This window comes from Lygodium microphyllum, chromosome 2, assembly GCF_053477565.2.
Source record: "Lygodium microphyllum isolate KBCC chromosome 2, Lygodium_microphyllum_v1.1.10, whole genome shotgun sequence".
NCBI lineage: Eukaryota > Viridiplantae > Streptophyta > Polypodiopsida > Schizaeales > Lygodiaceae > Lygodium > Lygodium microphyllum.
The window spans coordinates 8,931,513-8,952,767 of record NC_141136.1 but is presented as its reverse complement, the minus strand read 5'-3'; the positions used below and the strand labels follow the sequence as shown (position 1 = coordinate 8,952,767).

The 21,255-nt window shown below is 40.8% G+C and overlaps 1 protein-coding gene across 1 annotated transcript; it reads right to left on the bottom strand.

Moving 5' to 3' along the window:
• Positions 1-18,127: 18,127 nt before the first annotated feature.
• On the bottom strand, positions 18,128-19,305 carry LOC148039459 (uncharacterized). The gene has a single exon (XM_087665031.1). It carries the CDS (start codon positions 19,139-19,141, stop codon positions 18,476-18,478), a length of 666 nt encoding a protein of 221 aa, XP_087521157.1. The 5' UTR covers positions 19,142-19,305; the 3' UTR covers positions 18,128-18,475.
• Positions 19,306-21,255: the final 1,950 nt, after the last annotated feature.

The window sequence follows — 21,255 nt, the reverse complement described above, 5'->3', positions numbered from 1 at the left end:
ACAACTAAGTGTCTAGTTGTCCCTAGCATGTGTCTAGTTGTCCTGAGCATGTGTGTCTAGCTATCCCTAGCATGTGTGTGCTATTGAATAAGTTGAGTCTGTGACTCGATTGTAGTTAGCAAATCATTATGGTTTGGTCACTTAGACCTAGTTGTTTTGCTTACTCAGTCGGTGTGTAAAATTGAAAAATGAAGAAAATGAAAGCAGTTAGCTTTATATTGCCTCATCTCTCTCTCCCATTCTTTTAACATGGTATCAAAGCCATGAAGCGTGGAACCTCTGCGAGCCTGGTGAGCACATCATTGCGGTGAGCAGGACCTGTGAGTCTAGAGCTGGGCAAAACTGTGCAGAGCTGAGAAGTGCAGGACAACCATGTACAAGAGTTCAAGGAGTGGTATGTGGGGTTCTTGGTATCTAACCCTATTAAGACTTGCTAGATCCATTCAAGAGGATTAAAAGGCATGCATTAGAGCTCTTATTAGTGAGCATTGGCTTGAAGAATACAAGCAGCAACTCATGTGATGTATGCCAATCTACACCTGCTTCTAAAGAGAGAGAATGAACAGCATTAAACTCATACCAAATCAACTCGAATGTGCCCTAATGCTTTGGGAGTATTGAGGCCTTTGTGTGGGATGTGGTTGGTACTAACGACTATTTCGTAATATTCATTGGTTGCAATAGGAAGTAGTTATCCCCAGCTCCTAAAATTCAAAATGAATAGGAAGAAGATTGCGCTGGTTCTCAACTGACAAGAATGGCCCCAGCTTTGGTGCTTTGTACATGCAGCCTATGTGTGGCATATAAATTGCCACATGACAAGATCATTTAAACCAATGTGTTGTAGCCAAAAACGTGGTTAGCAGGCAGTGTGATGCCAAGATAATTATGCATGCCTTCTTCACATACATATCAGTTTTTTACAACATTAAATGCTTGAAGGGTCACACGTGACTTCATTAAATGCTTGATAAATGCCATACTTGATGTCATGTATGCTTGTTAATGAACTTGAGATTATTTACACACACCTGGGTGTGATAATGAAGCAATGGAGTGCAAGTTTGAATGAATTTTCTACATCCAATGCTGTCCTGGAAATAATGACAACTCATACTTGAAATTTTGAAACTCATTGAAGCTTAATAATATATACCAATACTCAGTCTTTGCCACATGAAGTGTGGATGTTAAGTCGCATGTTATGGGCATTAGATTTCGAAGTCTGGAGTTGTACTTGCAGGCTAAATGATGAAGTAAATATTGCACTATGATAGGCAATTCATTGCAACCTATTCTCTGTGAATGCAATAAGATGCATCTCAATCTTTGAATACACAAGAAGGACATACTAAATCAACATGAATTGACTGGCATTGTTTATGCCTTCAAGATCTTGTACTTGAGCATGAGTAGGAGTCCAAACTTTAGAGATCTGAATGCATTTACATATCTAGAATGGTCTTGAAATCAGTCCTAGAACTGTAGCAACTTTGGTCTAATGTTACAAGCATATTGAAATACATGTTGATGTCATCTAATGCTTGGATCTTACTACATGGACTGTGGGTGTCTTGAGGAATATTGAAAGGTTTTAATGCTCAATTTTGGGCTAATTTATTGATGCTAAAATAGAGGTGCTTGGTTGGTTCCAATTGTAAGAAACTTCCTAGTTGTTACATGTTGTGTAAGAAAGTATTGATACTCATAGAAATGTTTGTGAACTTTCGAATGAAAAGGCATATGTCTGGAATGATTTAAGGGGTTTTCTGAATAGAGAAATTCATAATTCAGCAAAGAACTTGCTATTGGTCACTCACAATTGATATTGCAGACAACTTGTCTTCATATTTATTAGATTAATTGGAGTGCATACAAGCACCCTCTTTGTGAAAATTACTTGGTTTGCAGGAAGTCAAGTAGGGACAGTTTTTATTACTGGAATGAATACATTGTGTTGCAAATATGGAAAATGCAAAGAGAATAGATAATATAACTCAGATAGTGGGTGATAAACTTGATAACAATTACTATGCTATTTGGAAGTTTTGGATGGAGAACTTCCTTATTGGAAAGGGCTATTGGGATTTAGTCACATATATTGAAGCTAAACATGAGCTTCCTGATAAAAATCCTATAGTTGAACCAAAGGTGGGCACATCGAGCATGGATAGAAAGAGCCCAAAGGGTGTTGCATTGGTTGTCCTGTTGAGATGGCAAGCTCAACACGTGTGGACATTGATGATAGACCCCCTGGCTAGATGAGTCCTCACGTCTACACTTAGCATGTTGGTGGTCATTATGATACTCACATGGCCACTGACTTATCACTTATTATATTTATTTTGTTACACCTACCTACAGCTGGCAAAGATATAACGCCAGTCGATTAGTGGAGTCAGTTATGCATTGTTTGACTTAGAAGGCCACTTTCATTTATGTTGTATCTTATCTATACTTTGTGTACATTGTATAGTGTGTGGAAGAAGAAGAAAAAACCAGAAAGAAAACGTTTTGGCCTCCATCTCTCTTCTTGTGTTCTTGAGTGAGCTTCCTCTTGTGTATACAGTGTGTGTTTGGCGCAGCAGCTCAAGCACGTCCCCCCATCACATGATTCTTGACATGGTATCAGAGCCGCGCCACTGAGAGAGACTTCTTTTGAAGGCTGAAGTGAAGGAGAAGAAGCAAGGTTTGAGCAAGCAAGCAATGGGTAAGAAGCTCTCCCATTCTTCCACTCTCTCTCTTGGATAATGCCTGTGGAGGCACCGGAAGCAGGGTCAAGCAAAAATCTCAGATTGTTGTGAGATTTGGTGTGCGAGCAAATCACTGTATATTCTACAAATAAATCCTTTAGGGCTTTTTTGCAATTATTTTGGGCATCTAAGGCCATTTCAGGCCCATTTTAGAGCCGCAAGGTTGCGGACAACAGTTTCAGGGTAAACTATGATTTTGATTGTATTGGTTGAAAGTGGGTGCACATGTTATAGATTGCAAATCTGTAATTTTTGAGGTGTTTGCAGGAAGCAAACATAAGTTTTATCTGCAAACAGGTTGCAGATTACATATACTATTGAGCAATCAATGAAAAAGGTTGCTTGGTGTATTGCTATGCACGTGTTGTGAAAGATTGCAGAAGACTAGCTTGCTATGTTGTATCCTTGTTTGTGATAATGGCAGAGAACAGTGGAAATCCAATTATTGAGAATATCGACAAGAACAACTACCCTTCATGGAAGTTTCGTGTGACGGACTTCCTCATTGGAAAGGTCCTTTATGAGTTTGTTTCACGTGAAGAAAAGGAGCCAGAGCTAGGTATCCCTCCGACAGCAGATGAGTTAAAAGCATGGAAAGAGTGGAATGCGAAAGACAAAAAGGTGATGTACTGGCTATTTGCAGTCATTGATAATACTATGCTGGGACATCAGGAATGTAGAAACTTCACATGCAACTTGGACAATTTTTGAGAACATGTTTTCAGTAAATACAAAGGCACAAAAGATTCAACTCAAGCAAGAGTTGAATGCCTTGAAGAAATGAAAAATGTTTGTCAATGAGCATGTGTTCAAGATAAGGAGCATTGTAGATACTTTAGCAGCGATTGATGCAATGCCGGATGATGATGATTTGGTTTCATCCACTCTGAGTGGCCTTAACAATGAGAAGGCATGAAAATCATTTGTTACTTTAGTATATGTACGGAAGCCATTTCCAGATTTTGATGAACTGATCTCTCTCATGATTATTGAAGAGATCAATATGCAGGGTGATTTGTCTGAAAGAAATGGTAAACAGGTCCAAGCATTTTACTCAAGTTCAGGAAGGGGACGTGGTAGATCCTCTTCGAGAGTCCGTGGTATGGGACGTGCTGGCGATAATCAGCAAAACAGGTTCAATCAGCAATTTGGTGAAATGCAGGTTTCAGGAGGCCGAGGAAAATTTAGAGACAGGGGGAGCTCTAGAGGAAGAGGTGGATGGCAGAATAGAGGTTTTGGAAATTCTGCTATTGTTTGCCATTATTGTGGCAAAACAGGCCATATTGTAGCCCATTTCTATGCTAAGAAGGATGATATTCGCAGTGGTAAATTGCAACAAGGAAACTATGCATCGTCTTCACGACAGAATGAAGACAAAAATGAGCCTCTGTTTGTTATGCAGCATATGATGAATGCAGTTACATGAAAGGGGATACATGATGTATGGTATGTCGATTCAGGTGCATCTAATCGTATGACCAGTCATGTTGAATGGTTTGGAGAGATGCAGGACCTACAAAATCCAAGTTATGTGCAGACGGGTGATGATTCATGCCACCCAATTTCACACATTGGAAAGGTTCCCTTGTCCTTGTATGATGGCCAGACAAAGAGTCTGACAGATGTATTACATGGAATCTAGTGTCTCTTGGTAGAGTAGGGGTTGCAGGTCCGCGACTCAATGCAAAAGGTTGTTTTGTAGAAGACTTTAATGATAAGTGTAGGTTGGTTGCAAAAGGAAGTAGAGTTGGCGGAATGTTCACTTTAGATGCTGGAATTCCTGCAATGCATGCTTCTATGTATGCTAAAGGAAAAGGAGTAGTTGCAGATATTGAAATATGGCATAAACGTATTGGACATGCAAATGTGCAAAGGCTGAAATTAATGCAGTCTAGAGGATTAGTTACAGGGTTGCCTTTTTTTAGAGTTGCAGAATTGCATAAAGTCTGTGAAGCATGCTAGTTTGGTAAGTAGGCAAGACAACCCTTCTCGCATGACAGAGAAGTGAGTAGAAAAATACTTGATGTAGTGCATACAGATGTTTGGGGGCCTACACAGAATGGATCTCTTGGTGGCAGCAAATACTTTGTCACATTTATTGATGACTGTTAAGGAAGCTATGGGTATACTTCATGAAGCAAAACAATGATGTGTTTGAGCACTTCAAATCTTTTAAGGTAGCTGTTAAAATAGAAACAAGCTTACAAGTGAAGTGCTTGAGATCAGATGGAGGGGGAGAGTACCTCTCTAATGAGTTCAGTGGCTTCTTGAGGACTCATGGGATAAAGAGGCAATTTACTTGCAGGTATACCCCACATTAAAATGGTGTTGTAGAAAGAAAAAACAAGCATATTGCAGAAGTTGCACGGGCATTAATGGCTGAAAAGAATATGCCCAAATATTTTTGGTCTGAGGCTGTCCATACTACTGTCTACATTATGAAGAGAACTCCCACAGAGCTGCAGTTCATGGGATGACTCTTGAAGAGTGCTTTACTGGCAAGAAGCCTGATGTATCGCACTTGAAGGTATTCGGATGTGTTGCATATGTTCATGTGCCAGATGAGCTACGGAAGAAGCTTGATCCAAAGGTTGAAAATTTTATTTTTATTGGGTACTCTTTACAAAAAGGGTATCGTTGTTATAACCCTGTCACATGTGAGTTCAGAGTGAGTAGGGATGTTATCTTTGATGAGATGGGCAGCTGGTATGCACCTACTTGTGATGTGTTAGATGATGATAATGATCAGAACAGCTATGTGCAAAAAGAAAAACAAGAATCACAGAGTCTTAGTGGAACAGAAACATCATATGGTACTATACCTACATTAAGCCCTTGGTCTGGGAGACTAAGGAGTAGCCCCACATCTTCAGGTGGATCTATAAGTGTTGCGAGGAAGGATAAAGGAAAGAAGAAAGTGTTGGATGGTAATGATGCATCTACCAGTCATTTGGGATTTGATGGAGATTCTAGTGGTTTGAAGAGTTTGGATGATGAGCTTGGCATTCTTTCAGTCAGGATACCAGGTGTACAGAGAGCTCATAGTAATGTAAAGGCTCCATTGAGTGATCCGGTGGTACGCAGATCTAGCAGGGTTAGATACCCTGTTAAAAGATTTGGTTTTGAAGGTTATGCAGCTCGCCATTATGCTTATATGGTGAAACTAGTTGAGGATGTTGAGTCCACTTGTTTTGAGGATGTTGTTGGTCATGCTCATTGGGATGCAGCAATGGATGAGGAGATGGCTACATTAGAAGCCAATAAGACTTGGGATTTGGTACCTTTACCTAAGGGTAAGAAAGCTATTGGCTGTAAGTGAGTTTACAAAGTCAAGCATAATGCAGATGGTTCAGTTAGCAGGTATAAGGCTAGGCTAGTTGCAAAAGGCTATGCTCAAACATATGGCATAGATTATGACGAGACATTTAGTCCAGTTGCTAGGATGGCAACTGTTAGGTGTGTGATTGCCTTGGCAACAGCCAAAGGTTGGAGTTTGCAGCAAATGGATGTTAAGAATTCCTTCTTACATGGTGAATTGTAAAAAGAAGTGTATATGGAGTAGCCAACAGGTTATGAGGATTTAGAGCATCCCACATATGTGTGCCGGTTAAAGAAGGTGCTCTATGGGCTAAAGCAAGCATCTAGAGCATGGTCTGACAAGATTGGAGAGTATCTTGTCAATATTGGATTTTGTATTTCTGAAGTTTATCACTCACTTTATGTGAGAAAGGGAGATGCAGGTTTGGTCATCATAGTCATCCATGTGGATGACTTGATTATTACATGTGACAGTGACAATGCGATTGCTAAAGTTAAGGACTTCTTGAAGAAGAAGTTTGAGATGAAAGATTTGGGTGGGCTGAGATACTTTCTTGGTATTGAGGTGATCAAATGTGATGATGGTATATGGCTATCCCAAAGGTAGTATGGCTTGGATATGTTATCCAAGTATGGTATGACAGCATGTAAGCCTCTTACAGTACCATTGGAGCAAAATGTGAAGCTGAGTGCTGATGTTGGAGATGAGATAAAAGACCCTACTATGTTCAAGAGGATAGTAGGGAGTTTGATTTACATGACTATCACAAGGCCAAACTTGAGCTATGTTGTTGGTATTGTCAGTCAGTTTATGCAGATGCCTAGAAAGCCTCATTTGGATGCAGTTAGACGTATATTGAGGTATGTGAAATCCACTTTAAATTATGGAATTTTTTATGAGGCAAGTAAGGACGTACAGATCTTTGGATACACAGATGCAGATTGGGCTGGTAGCATGTCAGACAGAAGATCTACAAGTGGATTCATGTTTTCCCTTGGTAGTGCAGCAGTTACATGGAGCAGCAAAAAGCAACCTATAGTTGCTTTATCGAGTACAGAGGCTGAGTACAGAGGTGCTGCTATGGCAGCATGTGAGGTGGTATAGTTGCAAAAGTTATTAGGTGATTTGGATATGCAGGGAGAAGGTCCAGTTGTCATTCATTGTGACAACATGAGCAGCCAATGTTCCATGCTAGGACAAAACACATTGAGGTGCACTACCACTTTGTGAGAGAGAAGGTACTTGTAGGAGAGATTGACTTGGTATATGTCAGCACACAGGATCAGATAGCTGACATTTTCACAAAGGCATTGGGTCTAGAGAAGCTTCAAAAGTTCCAAAGCTTACTTGGAGTTGCATAGATAGAATTGAGCTTGATGGGGAGTGTTGAGATGGCAAGCTCAACACGTGCGGACATTGATACTGGACCGCCTGGCTAGATGAGTCTGCACATCTACACTTAGCACATTGGTGGTCATTATGATACTCACATGGCCACTAACTTATCACTTATTATATTTAGTTTGTTACACCTACCTACAGCTGGCAAAGATATAACACCAGTCGATTAGTGTAGTCGATTATGCATTGTTTGACTTAGAAGGCCACTTTCCTTTATGTTGTATCTTATCTATACTTTGTGTACATTGTATTGTGTGTGGAAGAAGAAGAAAAAACCAGCAAGAAAACGTTTTGGCCTCCATCTCTCTTCTTGTGTTCTTGAGTGAGCTTCCTCTTGTGTATACAGTGTGTGTTTGGCGCAATAGCTCAAGCACATCCCCCCATCACATGATTCTTGACATGTCCTTGTGTATCTCTGATACTATAGTCATGTAGATAATGAACTGCAAGTCATCAAAGAATGCTTGGAATATTTTGATGTGGTATTATGGCACAACCACTAGTGCTTGCAAAATCTAGCCAAAGTAGAAGTTTAATAATATAGACATGAAAGGTCGATGCATACAAGATTATGTGACCAAAATTAAGACCATTGCAAATCAGCTAGCCCCAGTTGGAGCTAATGTTGATGATGAGGATTTAGTGGTTGTTACCCTAAATGGTTTAGAACCTGAGTACAAATCGTTTGATACCTCTATATTAGTGCATGCTGAGATGCCAGATTTTAATGAGCTTGTGTCATTGCTCATACATGAAGAAGTCAAATTAGGGTTAGCTACTGGGTCAAGTAGCTCTAAAAGTAAAGATGCACTGTTCTATCCTAATCAAGGAGGTTGTGGCAACCATGGAAGAGGGTTTGCTCATGGAAGAGGAACACAGTAGAATGCATCTCACAGTAATAATACTCAGGAGGGCTAGAATGTGGTGGACATTTTAAAGGGAGGGGGAGATCCATCCCTAGGAGTAGAGGATCCTAGCAGCCACATCGTACTCGTGACAATTCGAATAAAGATAAGGATTGTCACTATTGTGGCAAGTATAGCCACATTTCCAAAGAGTGCTAGAAAAAGTAGGATAGGAAAACAACAGGGACACTATTCATCATCGAGTCATACAGAGGATGCATCCATTGAGACAGACTACTTGCCATGACGTATGTTCGGAACCATGCTGCTAAGGAGATAAAAAAAATTATGTATGGTACATTGATTTTGGAGCCTCAAATCACATGACACCTCATGGTGATTGGTTTACAGACATGGTTCTTGAAAAGAATGGATATGTATGTATAGGAGATGATACGCAGCACAGCATTGAGAATAAGGGTGTAGTACCCTCGGTCATTCATGATGGGCAAAAGAAAAGTTTGCATGATGTATTACATGTGCCTTCCATTATGAAAAACTTGTTGTCAGTAGGTCAGATGACATAGCAGAACTTGTAGGTTCACTTTAAGCACGGTTGTTTTATAGAAGAGTTTGGTAATGGCTGTAAACTCATTGCATGAGGCCACAAACATGGTAGAATGTTCACATTGGATGCAACATTACCTCAGCTAAAATCAACCATGTTTGCACATGGTCACGAAACTATTAGGGACTTGGAAATATGGCACAAAAGGGTTGGACATGTGAATATTCAGCGGCTACAAACTATGCAAAGAAAGCAGCTTGTGATAAGTTTGCCAATGTTTGCATATAGTGAGCTTGGTCATGTCTAAGATGCATGCCAATTTGGCAAAAAATCTCACTTTCCATTTGTTAAGCATGTTCAGAATAGCATGAGACCATTATAGTTTATACCTTTTGATCTATGGGGACCAACCCATAATGCTTCTCTTGGCAAGCCCAAGTATTATGTCAGTTTCATAGATGCTTTTAGCATATATACATGGCTGTATATCTTGAAACACAAGGACAAAGTGTTTGTTGTTTTTAAAGAGTTAAAGAGGCAAGTTGAGAAGGAGTTTGATTTCTTTATCTCATGCTTAAGATCAGACAGTGGTGGGGAATATGTGTCTAATGAGTTTGACAAATACTTAGCCAAAAATGGCATTCATTGGCAACTCACATGTAGTTACACTCCACAGCAGAATGGAGTGGCTAAAAGAAAGAACAAGGTTCTTATGGAGACTACTCGTGCAATGCCGAATGAAAAGAATATGCCAGTGTACTATTGGGCTAAGGCTGTTATGACAGCCATGCATGTGCCAAGTCGAACCCACACTACAGGTATACATGACATGACTTCATACCAAAAGCTCTATGGACACAAGCCAAACATTAGTTACATGAAAGTTTCTGGTTGCATTGCCTATGTTCATGTCCCTAATGACAAATGCACGAAATTGGATCCTAAATCACACAAGTGTGTGTTCATTGGTTATGCATAGGAGAGGAAGGCATATAAATGTTATGATCCATCTACTAGAGAAACACTATTCAACAAAGATGTCATATTTGATGAAATGGCTTCTTGGTATGCATCATCTACTTCTGTGTATACTGATATGCCTTCAAACACTAGTTCTCATAATGTTTTGTACCAAAGTGCTTCTTTGTTAAGGCCTACAGGTGGTGTATCTTCCAATGTATCTTCATGGACTGGAAGATTGAGGAGTTTTGCATCATTATCCACAAACACCGCCTCCACACCACTATGCCAATGAGGGGGAGAAATGAGGTGAAAAGTAGAGGAAAAGAAAAAGTTTGTGATGATATTTTTGGCATTATGACTCCTGGTATGATGACTTCTGGTTATGATTTGGTTGATAGGCTTGATAGCGAACTTGGAACTCCATGTGTTAAGCAGGAGCAGGTATGTTCCGCCTCGTGAAAGAGGGGAATCAAGCAGTGCACCGTAGTAGTTGAGATGCTCGTAGAGGGTGAGATACCATGTTGATCGATGTACATATAGTGGATATTCTATGAAGCATTATGCATATACAACTAAGGTCACAGAGTACAGAGAACCTATTACATTTGCTGAAGTTGTCTTGGATAAGAATTGGTGCAAAGCCATGGATGAAGAAATGGCTACATTGGTTGAAAATCGGACTTGGGAGCTTGTTCCATTGCCTAAAGGCAAGAAGACTATAGGTTGTAAATGGGTGTATAAAGTAAAATGTAAATCTGATGGCAACATAGAGAGATACAAAGTGGCTGGGTTGGTTACTGAAGGGTATGCTCAGCAATATTGTTTAGATTATGAAGAAACTTTCAACCATGTTGCCAAGATGGCAACCATCAGAACTGTGATTGCATTGGTTGCAGCAAAGGGCTCAAAATTACAATAGATAGATGTAAAGAATGCATTCTTGAATAGTGACCTAGAAGAGGATGTATTGATGGATCAGCATGAGGGATATGTACATCCACAGTTTTTGAATTGTCATGCAAGCTAAAGAAAGCTCTTTGTCCCTAAGCATATTCATCGAGTACTTAACTATCATCATCTTACTTGACTATTGTAAGGCTATGTATCAGATATAAACAGATAGACCATTTTCATTTCTTCATCAAATCATATTTGTCTAATTACACATTAGTTAATTTCAACCTGCTATTTACTTGGCTTAAAACATCATTTCATTTGCTTTCGCTCTTATTGCATGCCTTGTAAAGGATTAGACATTGTCATTGCCTTGTGTAATCGGTAAAACCTTCCTATCATGGCATATGTTGATGTAAAACCTCAAATCTGTAAGTTTGATGGAAGAGACTTTCACCCATGGCATGTATTAGTGAAATATAAAATGATGGAGAGGGGTTACTAGCCCTTCATCAAAGGGACTAAAGCCATTGATCCATCCAACCCTATGGATGTAGAAGATGATGAAAGAGTCAAAGCCATAATAATATTGCACCTGGATGAAACCTTAATCCACCACATGGATCAACTTGCAACCTCAAACGAGAAGTGAAATGAGCTCAAGAAATTGTATAGTGCAAGAGGAAAGAACTCCAAAATCTTCCTCAAAATAGAGTTTTTTAGCTTGGAATACAAGCAAGGAGAAGACTTGGGAAAGTTCATTTCCCACATGAAGGGACTGATGACCCAACTAGCTTTGGTCCAAGCTCCAAGTGTGTTGAAGAAGATGCCATTGCCATACTTTTTAAAGCTATAAGGAGTCTTTTCAACTCTCATAACTACCCTAACAAATGTTCCAAATCCTACACACTTGAAGGTTTCATACAATCTCGTCTGGATAAGGAGAAAATAAATCAAGAGGAAGGCAATACCAACTCAGCATCTATCTCAACAACCTATGATCAACTCTTAGTCCATATTGTTTCCACTAAATGTTCATTTTGCAACAAAAAGGAACATATTGTAAACCAACTGCTAGAAAAAAATCCCAACAATATGAAGTGCAACAAATGTAAGCAAACATGACATATCACCAATAAATGTCCTAACTCCCTTGAAGTACCAAAAGAATTGGAGGCCGAATATGCCTCCAAAGTATCTAATGTCTGACTTTTTTAGTATATGTTGTATCATCTTTCCATAAAAATCCTTGTAGCATACTTTATGAAGCCATCCCACTGATTCATTAAAGGGGGGAAGTATTTACATGCTATGTAATCCAATGCCACCTTGGCACTAGAGGGGGGAGGGAGGTGTTATAAGTATAGCATGGGAATCTTGTGTAAGAAAGGGTGCATGAGGGAAGGTAACGTGTGAATGGATTGAAGGGTAGGGAAAACCCTAACCTTAGCCCACAATGAGGCTATATAAATAGCCTAAAGGTCACTCTCAAGAAATGAGAGAGTGTACCTTAGTTGTACTTCAGCAACTTACTAAGCAATGTCTTTTTCTTGTACTTGAGCTCTCTTCTCCCTCTTGTGCACACATTTTCATTCTCCCACTCTAATATTTCAACACAAGCCCATATGATCATAGTGTCCACCTTCAAGAGATTAGTCAAGGGTGCTACAATGAGAGCATAATCATTGATGATGTTGCAATACTATCTTGTTAGTCCAAAAACTTCTCAGATTTTCGTGGTTATATTAGGTATCATCTTAACTAGGATGTCTTTTACTTCTTTTTTTTAATAATTCGTAGTTTATTTATTGAGAATGAAAAAAAATCTAGAGATGGACAAGCACTGCCACATGCTTATCTACACTTAGTGAGCCTATGAAAGGCTACCTTATTCACATGTCCCTTTTTCTAAGTCTACCTAATAAAGCAAGCGTATCCTCTTTAAACATATTGACTAGAATTTCTTTGCTAAGAGGCCCTTCATTCTTCATCACCACTCTGTTTCTATTCTTCCAGAGTGTGGACAAAACAACAACCCTTATGATATTCCACACTTTGATAGTCTCTTCATCAATTTTCCCTAGATCGCCTAGGAGTGTAGCTCTCATTCCAATGCCCTCATTGAATTGTGCTAGCTTCATCCATTATTTCATGCTTTTCCAAGCCCCTTTGGCATCTCTGCAGAACCAAAAGAGATGGTTGTTCATCTCGGTATGAGTATAGCATAGAGCACACAGTGAGCTACAATCCTTGAATTTTGCCACCTTATCTCTTGTAGGGAGTTTCTTTGCAACAATCCTCCATAATAATAGGTTCATCCTTCTACTAGGAGAGGCCTATAGAGCCCTCTTCAATCTGAACGTCCACACCTGGGGGGAGGTGTTAGGATATTGATCCTTCCACCCTTCGCAACCTTGGAGGCAATGGTTCTGTTGGATTTGACAAAATCCCTCCTCTTCCTCATCTTCCATGGAAGTTTCCCTTTGTGGTTACCAAGACACATCAAAGCCTTTTTGGGGCCAACCTTAGCACCTATCAGCCAATAGTCTTTTACTTCATCAATCATGTGCTAGAGCAAATCAAATTCATCTTGGGTAAGACTGAACTTTAGCTGTATGTCCTCCTTGTCCATGACTTTGCACTCTTGCTAGTTCCAGATGTGTTCCCATCTAACCACACCTTCAGTTCTTTGTTCTATCTGTGATCCCCTCTGGGATTTCCTTGTTTTTGTAGGCATAAGGACAAGTCCAAATGGACTGCAACAACATTGTGTCACCTCTTCTTAAGTTGCCTTCCTGCCAGTTAAGCAATCTAAGTTGCTTCCTCCACACCTCAAGCAATTTGTGGATAGTGGGGTAGCCTTTGAACTTCATCTTATACCCAACTACAAGAATCCTATCTTCCCAACCAAGATCAATCACTTGTCACCATCAATTCTGGCCATCATAATAACACCTTTGATGATAATGGCCCAAGGCTTGTTAGATTCTAACCGTAGAAGTAGTTTGAAGAGCATCCTTTCAGTCTTGTCCTTTATGGGTTCAAGAACAAGGCCCCCATCAGTAATTTTAGTGGTAATACACTCCCAAGAGATACTATGCATTCTCTCTTTCCCCCTGAATTTCCATAGAAGTTCCCTTAACATCCTGTCCACCTTTTCCCATCGAGATTTTCCAAATGGGGTGATAGAAGCAACAAACATCACCACTACTGAAAGTATTCTGTCAAGCACCACAAGCTTGGTACCAAAACTTAAACGTAGATTTCTTGCTTTCCTCATTCCTCAAATAACTCTCGATTTCATGCAATATCACAACCATGTAATGGTCACCATGTGACACTTGCAATGCATTGCTAACACACTCCCTTGCTTTAACTGCTAGTTCGTATTGCCCGTGTCTTTCCCTTGCTATCCTCCTACCATGGCTTTAATGCTCGAACCTGATCGAACCTGCTTGAATCGCAGGTTCGAGCATTAATGCCACTCTTGACTCTGACAATCGGGTCCTCAGCCTCTTTAGTGACAATGCTCCACTGTGCATGCATCTTTTCCACAAACCTTTTGTGTTCCAGAAAAGAGCAATTGAAGTGAAAAGGTGGAGGACCATGCCTAGCCCCATTGGTCCCTATCAACTTCACAGTTACCTGAATAGGTAGATGATCTAATGTAGTAAATTCATTGATGGTCTGGACCCTTGGTTTGGGTGCAAGCCACCACCACCCATGCATCGCATCGGCTCTATCAGGCATGGTAGTGTGCCAGTTATTGCCTTCTTGTTTATTGTGCCATGTAAAGGGTGCATTCCCACCACCCGTCGACATCAATGCCAAGTTTGCAATATCAAAGTCTCTATGAAGAGCATCCCATGCATTTCTTTCTTTAGCAAGCATCGTGTTGGCCTTGTGAGATCTATCAGACTCATGTAGAGTCATGTTCCAATCCCCTACTAAGATGCCATGCTACTGTATAGGAGACTCTTGCATAAAGGAAAAAGGTTGAGGACCCAATGTTTGCTCGAATCTGCTCGAACTTGCATCTGATGCGCTTTGGGCGCGTGCCTCTTGGCACGGCTTGGCTGCCGTGGCGTGCCCCTATTGGGGTGGGCCCCCATAGTCACCTTCATGCATGCTGTTGGAGGTGAGAAGCAAGCGAGGGATGAGCTCATAGTGGAGCAGTCAGTGAAGGCCCCTCGCAATGGCGAGAGCATGGAGTGCAACTATCTGTGCTGTTAAAAATGACCAAGTTAATATGGAAGAGGTGGAGAAAGAGGTCAGGGAGAAAATCAAACTCATCACTAAAGACAAAAAGAATGAAGCCTCAACCAAAGGTGTCAAGGTACTCAGAGCCCCGGTCGCTCTCTCACTACAAAGGATCAAGCGTAGGTATGCTAATCTCTCTACTTGTGGCCTATTTTTCTATTTTATGAGGAAGGTTCCAAACGAAGATGAGTTCCCCAAGTGGTTTTCTCTCACTTATCATGGGAGAGCCATCCTCATGCAGTATAAGCTTCTAGGCAAAGGATTCTTTCTGGCATGGTTAGCTCTAAGCAAGAGCATGAGTGGGTTGTGGCCTCTACGGTCGGTTTCAAAGGAAATTATGTCTATGCATTGCCTTGGAGCCCTGGCTTTAACCCTAATGATTCACTATCGCATGAATGATCGGTGTGGATTACTTTTCTTGATCTACCTGACTAGTTGGATGGTGAGCTCGGTGTCCTTGCAGAAACCTTGGGAAGGGTGCTTTACATTCCAGCCATGCATGATAGAAAACTCAGAGCGGAAAAGAAAGCATGTATACTTTGGGATCGCAAAAAATAGGTACCAGAATATTTGGAAGTTGTCGACCCGCATGGTCTGGAACTGTGCATTGAGGTCAAGTTTAGCTCCTTTCCAGATGCATGTTATATTTGCAGGAAGACTAGGCACTTTGCGCGAGATTGCACAGCAAAGGAAGGTGCAGGCAATCAACTTGCTAAGGAACCCGCTGGAGAGAAGAAGGGTGAACAAAAGAATAAAGAGGTTGAAAAAATGCAAGCTTGGGCCACATGGCAAGCTGGTAATACAGAGAAAAAAAACAATAATGGTCCGTCTAACAATAAGGACAACGGATCCCAATGGAAGCAAGTGGGCAGAGACAAAGGTAAGGGAATTGTTGCCAATGATAAAGAAAATATCAAACCTGGCAGCAAGAATCTTGCAAAGAGTAAGACTGCTAAACCAAAACCTCATGGGCCTACAAAAAAGAAGCTCGACAGCCTTTGGTGGATCGCAATGTTTATGCTGCACTGCATGATGATGAAGATGATATGGTTGAGTTATATGGTGAATTTTATGATGGTTGACACATCTAGGAAAATCACTCTAATCTCTTGGAACGTCAGGAGACTATGCTTAGAAGGTAGAAAGAGTACACATGCAGAAGGTTGCTTGCTATGACGAAGCCTAGCTTGTTATTCTTGCTCTACAAGAGGTAAGAATTGGCAGCACTGATACGGAATGTATTCAGTTTAATGGTTACAAATGCTTTGTAAGAGCAAACTAGAGAGGGAAGGGTGGCACCTTGATAATGGCAAAAGAAACATTCAAACCTGTGTTGATCGCTTCTGCTACCAACGATGCATTATTGGGCATCCGGATCGTCTCTGATGGGTTTTGCTTTGACGTTTGGTCTATTTATGGTCCCAATGATTCTCATGGTAGAGCTGATGTTTGGGATGTCCTTTACTTTTGTGAAATCTATTGAGATTCCATTAGTAGAGAAGATGTACCCCAAGTATTCAATCTTATAAAAAAAAGAATCTGCATTTACTCATCTTGGCATAGAATTGACTCTCAGGGAGTGTTTGTAATGCAATCTTTAAGTGACCTTCATGATCCTCCAATGACTTGGAGTACACTGATACATCACCACAAAGTCATCTCGATATGTTCAAAAGATACCTTGCATCAATTGATTGAGCAATGTTAATGTATTAGTCAATCCGAATGGCATGACCAAGAATTTGTAATGGTCATATCTAGTACTAAAGGTGGTCTTTGGGATATCCTCGTCCTTGATTTAGATTTTATAATATCGAGAATCTTAGATGTATGTCAAAAAAGGCCTTGGCTCTATGCAAGTGATCTTTGTAATGGTCACATCTAGTACTAAAGGTCTTTGGGATATCCTCTTCCTTGATTTAGATTTTATAATATCGAGAATCTTAGATCTATGTCAAAACAAACCTTAGCTCAGTGATCTAAAAGTTCCATCAATCCTAAGTATTGGATACTTATTCCTGACTGTTACCTAGTTCAGTCCTCTAAAGTCAACATAAGGTATTGGATACTTGTTCCTGACTGTTACCTAGTTCAGTCCTCTAAAGTCAACATAGAGTCGGAGAGATCGATATTTCTTTCTCAACCACCCCTGTGAGCATATCATTGTAATAGCATCCTAGGGAACAAAGCTCTCATCATTTTTAAAAAAAAACAAAGTCCAATGTAAAATGAGCCTTCAAAATTTGAAGAACAAGCCTTTAAAAATCCCTCAATATTTTGGACTTAATGGTTTGCATTCAATAGTAAATAGTCCGGGTATCCGCCCATGAATCCGCCGGTTCAAAGTAGTCGAATTCAAATTTTAAATTAAAAAGGAAATTGCGAGAGCAGCCCTGCTCCGCCACGTTAATACTTCATGAAACGCGTTACGCAACGCGCTCTTCTGGTCAAATATGAACGGAAATCAGTCGGGGCGATGCCCATGCCCCTACCCAGCCATTGTACGGCTGGGTTCCCAGGTCGAAGATCTGGTGCGAACTGAGACGCCATGTGTCCCTGTGAGTTCGCGAACAGTTTCTGGGTGCGACACTGCGGATCCGAGGTTGTTGGGGACAGGTCCGATGCTCCTCCGTCAGGCATGAAAATTCTTTGCACTAGAGCGTAGACATTGCTGTCACCTGGTAGGTTCACCTTTTAACACAACGTGTGGCTGTACATTCCTGTCGACAGATCTAGTTCCGTGGAACTTTGGAACCTGACAGTCATATAGCCTAGGTCTTGTACGCAGTTGCCTAACTTGCCTTTGGCAGTCAAAGGTATTAGGTAGTTTCCTACTTCCTAATCAGCTTTCTGCCATTCTACTTCTCGTCTTCTTCTGTGGTGGGGGCTTTCGGTGATTTTGCATTAAATTATATGTTACCGCGAGACGCTGAGACAATTGGACTGCTTGATTGATTCATCGAACTTTACTATCGAATAAGACGGACGGAGTCATGGATTTCACACCTTACTTATCATCATGGAGTGAAGAAACACCTCTCAAATGTGCAGCAAAAAGGAAAGAGTCGAAGGATCAGAGATCAGAGAAGCCTGTACACCACTGCAACGGCCATATAGATGTTCGGGATTCGTGGAAGGAAGACGGAAATTCATGAGTAATTTTAAAATAAATTGCAAAATATTTGCCACAGTCATCTGCAGAGAGGGAACAACAACAACAACAACGTCGTTTCAGAGAGAGTTCGCCTGTATACAATCGACGAGCTATGTCGATCTGTTATATCGGTCCTGAGGAAGAGTTAGGTTAGGATGTAGTTATAATAGCTAGACTTGTATATAATAAATATATGCTGGCCTCCGGTGCCATTACATTGATGGCATTGAATCTCTTGGCAAGGTGCTTAAAGCAATCAGGACTGTTGCATCCTCAATAAGCCTTCTGATGAATCTTAATGGCGAAATGCTGCCGTGGTTACGACTCTGCGTCGTAGAACTCCATGAGGTCGTTGAGGTTGAGATCGCGCAGAGAAGGATCGTCGTTCCTGACAAGCCAGATGAAAAACTCGAACAGGATGGCATCACAGTTCAAGCAAATCGGATGATGCCGCCGCCTGATATTCCGCCTCCCTCTCCTCCTCCTCCTCTTGCTGTGCACGTCCTTCCTCCATGACCTTCTCTTGCAAGCCCTGGCCATCTCTACCTCATCCTCATATTCGTCTTCTCCTTCCTGTTCTTCTTCGTATTCATGGCCCTCGCTATGGTCGCCGCCTTCATCTCTGCTATCCTGTAGCCCTGCCTTCTTCTTCCTCCTCCGCACGCTCTTCTGCATCAGATCTTGGAACAGCCAGTGGTCGAGAATGTGCGGCTCCACAAAGAAGACCGCGCGATTGTCGCCTTCCGGCCGGCCGGCCACCACCGGGACAGTGCTCCTCCCTTTCTTGGAAGAGGCGGAGAAGAAGAAGCAGGGAGGGAGCAGCTCATCCTCATCGCGGGAGGGAGAACGAGGAGACTGGAGCTGCTGGTATCCAAAGGGAGGAGAAGGGGAGGAAGAGGAAGATGAAGATGACGAAGAGGAGGAGAAGAGGCGCCACTTGCAGAACATACCTTTGATGGAGATGGAGGAGGAGGAGGAAGACATGGAAAGAGCCAGGGGCTTGTCTGGCTATTGCAGGAGGAGAGGGGAAGAAGTGTTTTTGAGAGAGAGAGATACAGACGGGGGCGGAGGATTTTGCGATGAGGAAATCGCGAGGATGGAAAGACTTCTGAGCTGTTGCTTGTTTGTTTACTATGGCTTTCGACCGTTGATTGAAGAGCGTCCCGCGGAGAGAGTCTCTCTCTCTCTCTCTCTTCACGCCGCTTTCACACGCCACATTAATAATCTATCCTACCGTTTTAGTCCCCTAACCTTTAAGTTATGATAATCAATCCTACCGTTCACAAATATAGCTAATATTTCAATATCTTAAAGGCGATGTTGAACAAACTCATCTGATGATTAATATAATCATACTCACAAATATAGCTAATATTTCAATATCTTAAAGGTGATGTTGAACAAACTCATCTCATGATTAATATAATCATACTTTTATGTAGATACAAACATAGCTCCATAATATAAACGTGATGGAGAGCAGTTAGGGCTCAGTTGCCCTAGGAGGAGCAGGAATAGCAATTCAAACACACAAGCTCCCCTTCACTAAGGTCACCATGAGGGTTACTAGAGTATGCTACATTATAAAAACTAGTGTTCTGCACTTGCTTTGTGCGCACGGAGCACTAGGCTGCTCCATGACAACTTCGTTGCCTCGAAGCGGCAAGCGAAGTTGCCGTGCTATCGCTCAAGAATCCATTTCTCATATTTCTCTCTCCTCTTTTCCCTCCTTGTTTCTAATTTTTTTCTTTATCCTCTCTCTCTCCTAAATTCCCTATGGCTAATTCTCTCTCTCTCTGCCTTCTATTTTAGTTTATTTTTTCTCCTCTCTCTCTCTCTTTGCCTTCTCTCTCTCTCTCTCTCTCTCTCTCTCTCTCTCTCTCTCTCTCTCTTATTTTCCCCCCTCCTCTCTTTTCCTTCTCTCTCTCTCTCCCTCTCCTCTTTTTTCCTTTTTTCTTCTCTCTCTCTCTTCATTCTCTTTTGATTTTTTTTTTCTCTCTCTCTTTTAAATTTTATCTTTTCTCTCTATTATTCTCTCTCTCTGTTTATATTATCTCTTATTATTATTATTATTCTCTCTCTCTCCTCTCTTTTCCTTCTCTCTCTCTCTTCTATCTTTCATTTTCTCTCTCTCTCTCTCTCTCTCTCTTCAAATTTTGTATTTCTTCTTTCCATGTTCCCTCTCTCTCTTCCCCCCTTCATCTCCTTCTTCTTCTTTCACTTTCTTTTCTCCCCTAAGTCTCTTTTAAAGTATGCAAATTTTATATTTTTCCTATATATAATTCTCTCTCTTTATGTGCATATTCTCTCTCTTCTTCTCCTCTCTTTCTCTCTCTCTCTGCCCCCTTTTCTTCTCCTCCCCTTTCTCCTAATTTTCATTTTTCTCTTCTCTTCCTCTCTCTTTTAAATTTTATTTTTTCTCTTTCTCTCTCTTCCCTCCCCCTCCTCTCTCCCTTCCCATTTCTCTCAAAAAATATTTAAATTTAAAAAATACTTTTCTCTTTCCTCTTTTCCCCCATCTGTCTTCCTCTTTCTTCTTCTTCTTCTTCTTCTCTCTCTCTTTTCCTTCTCTCTTCCTCTCCTATTTTTCCTTTTTTTTCTTCTTCTCTCTTCATTCTCTCTTTAAATTTTTTTTCTATTTCTTTTAAATTTTATATTTCCTCTCTCTATAATTCTCTCTCTATCTCTCTCTGGGTTTAAATTCTCTCTTCTTATTATTCTCTCTCTTTTCCTTCTCTCTCTTCTCTCTCTCTCTCTCTCTCTCTCTCTCTCTCTCTCTCTCTCTCTCTCTCTCTCTCTCTCATTTTATATTTTCTCTCTCTATAATTCTCTTTCTCTTTGTTCCTCCTCTCTCTCCCCCCTTCTTTCTATTTTGCTCTCTTTGTATCTCTCTCTCTCTCCTTATTTTTCTTTTCCTCTCTCTTTCTCTTTCAAGTTTTTTTCTCTCACTCTTATATATCTCTCTCCCCCTATTTTCTCTCTCTTTCAAAAACTATATTAAAAAAGGTTTTTCTCTTTACTCTTTCTCTTCCTCTCTCCGCCTTTTTCTCTTTCTTCTTCTTCTTCTTTTATCCTTTTCATTCTTCTTCTTCTTCTCA

Excerpts from the sequence above, each read along its gene's own strand:
- LOC148039459 (XM_087665031.1), bottom strand. The coding sequence starts at position 19,141 with ATGTCTTCCTCCTCCTCCTCCATCTCCATCAAAGGTATGTTCTGCAAG.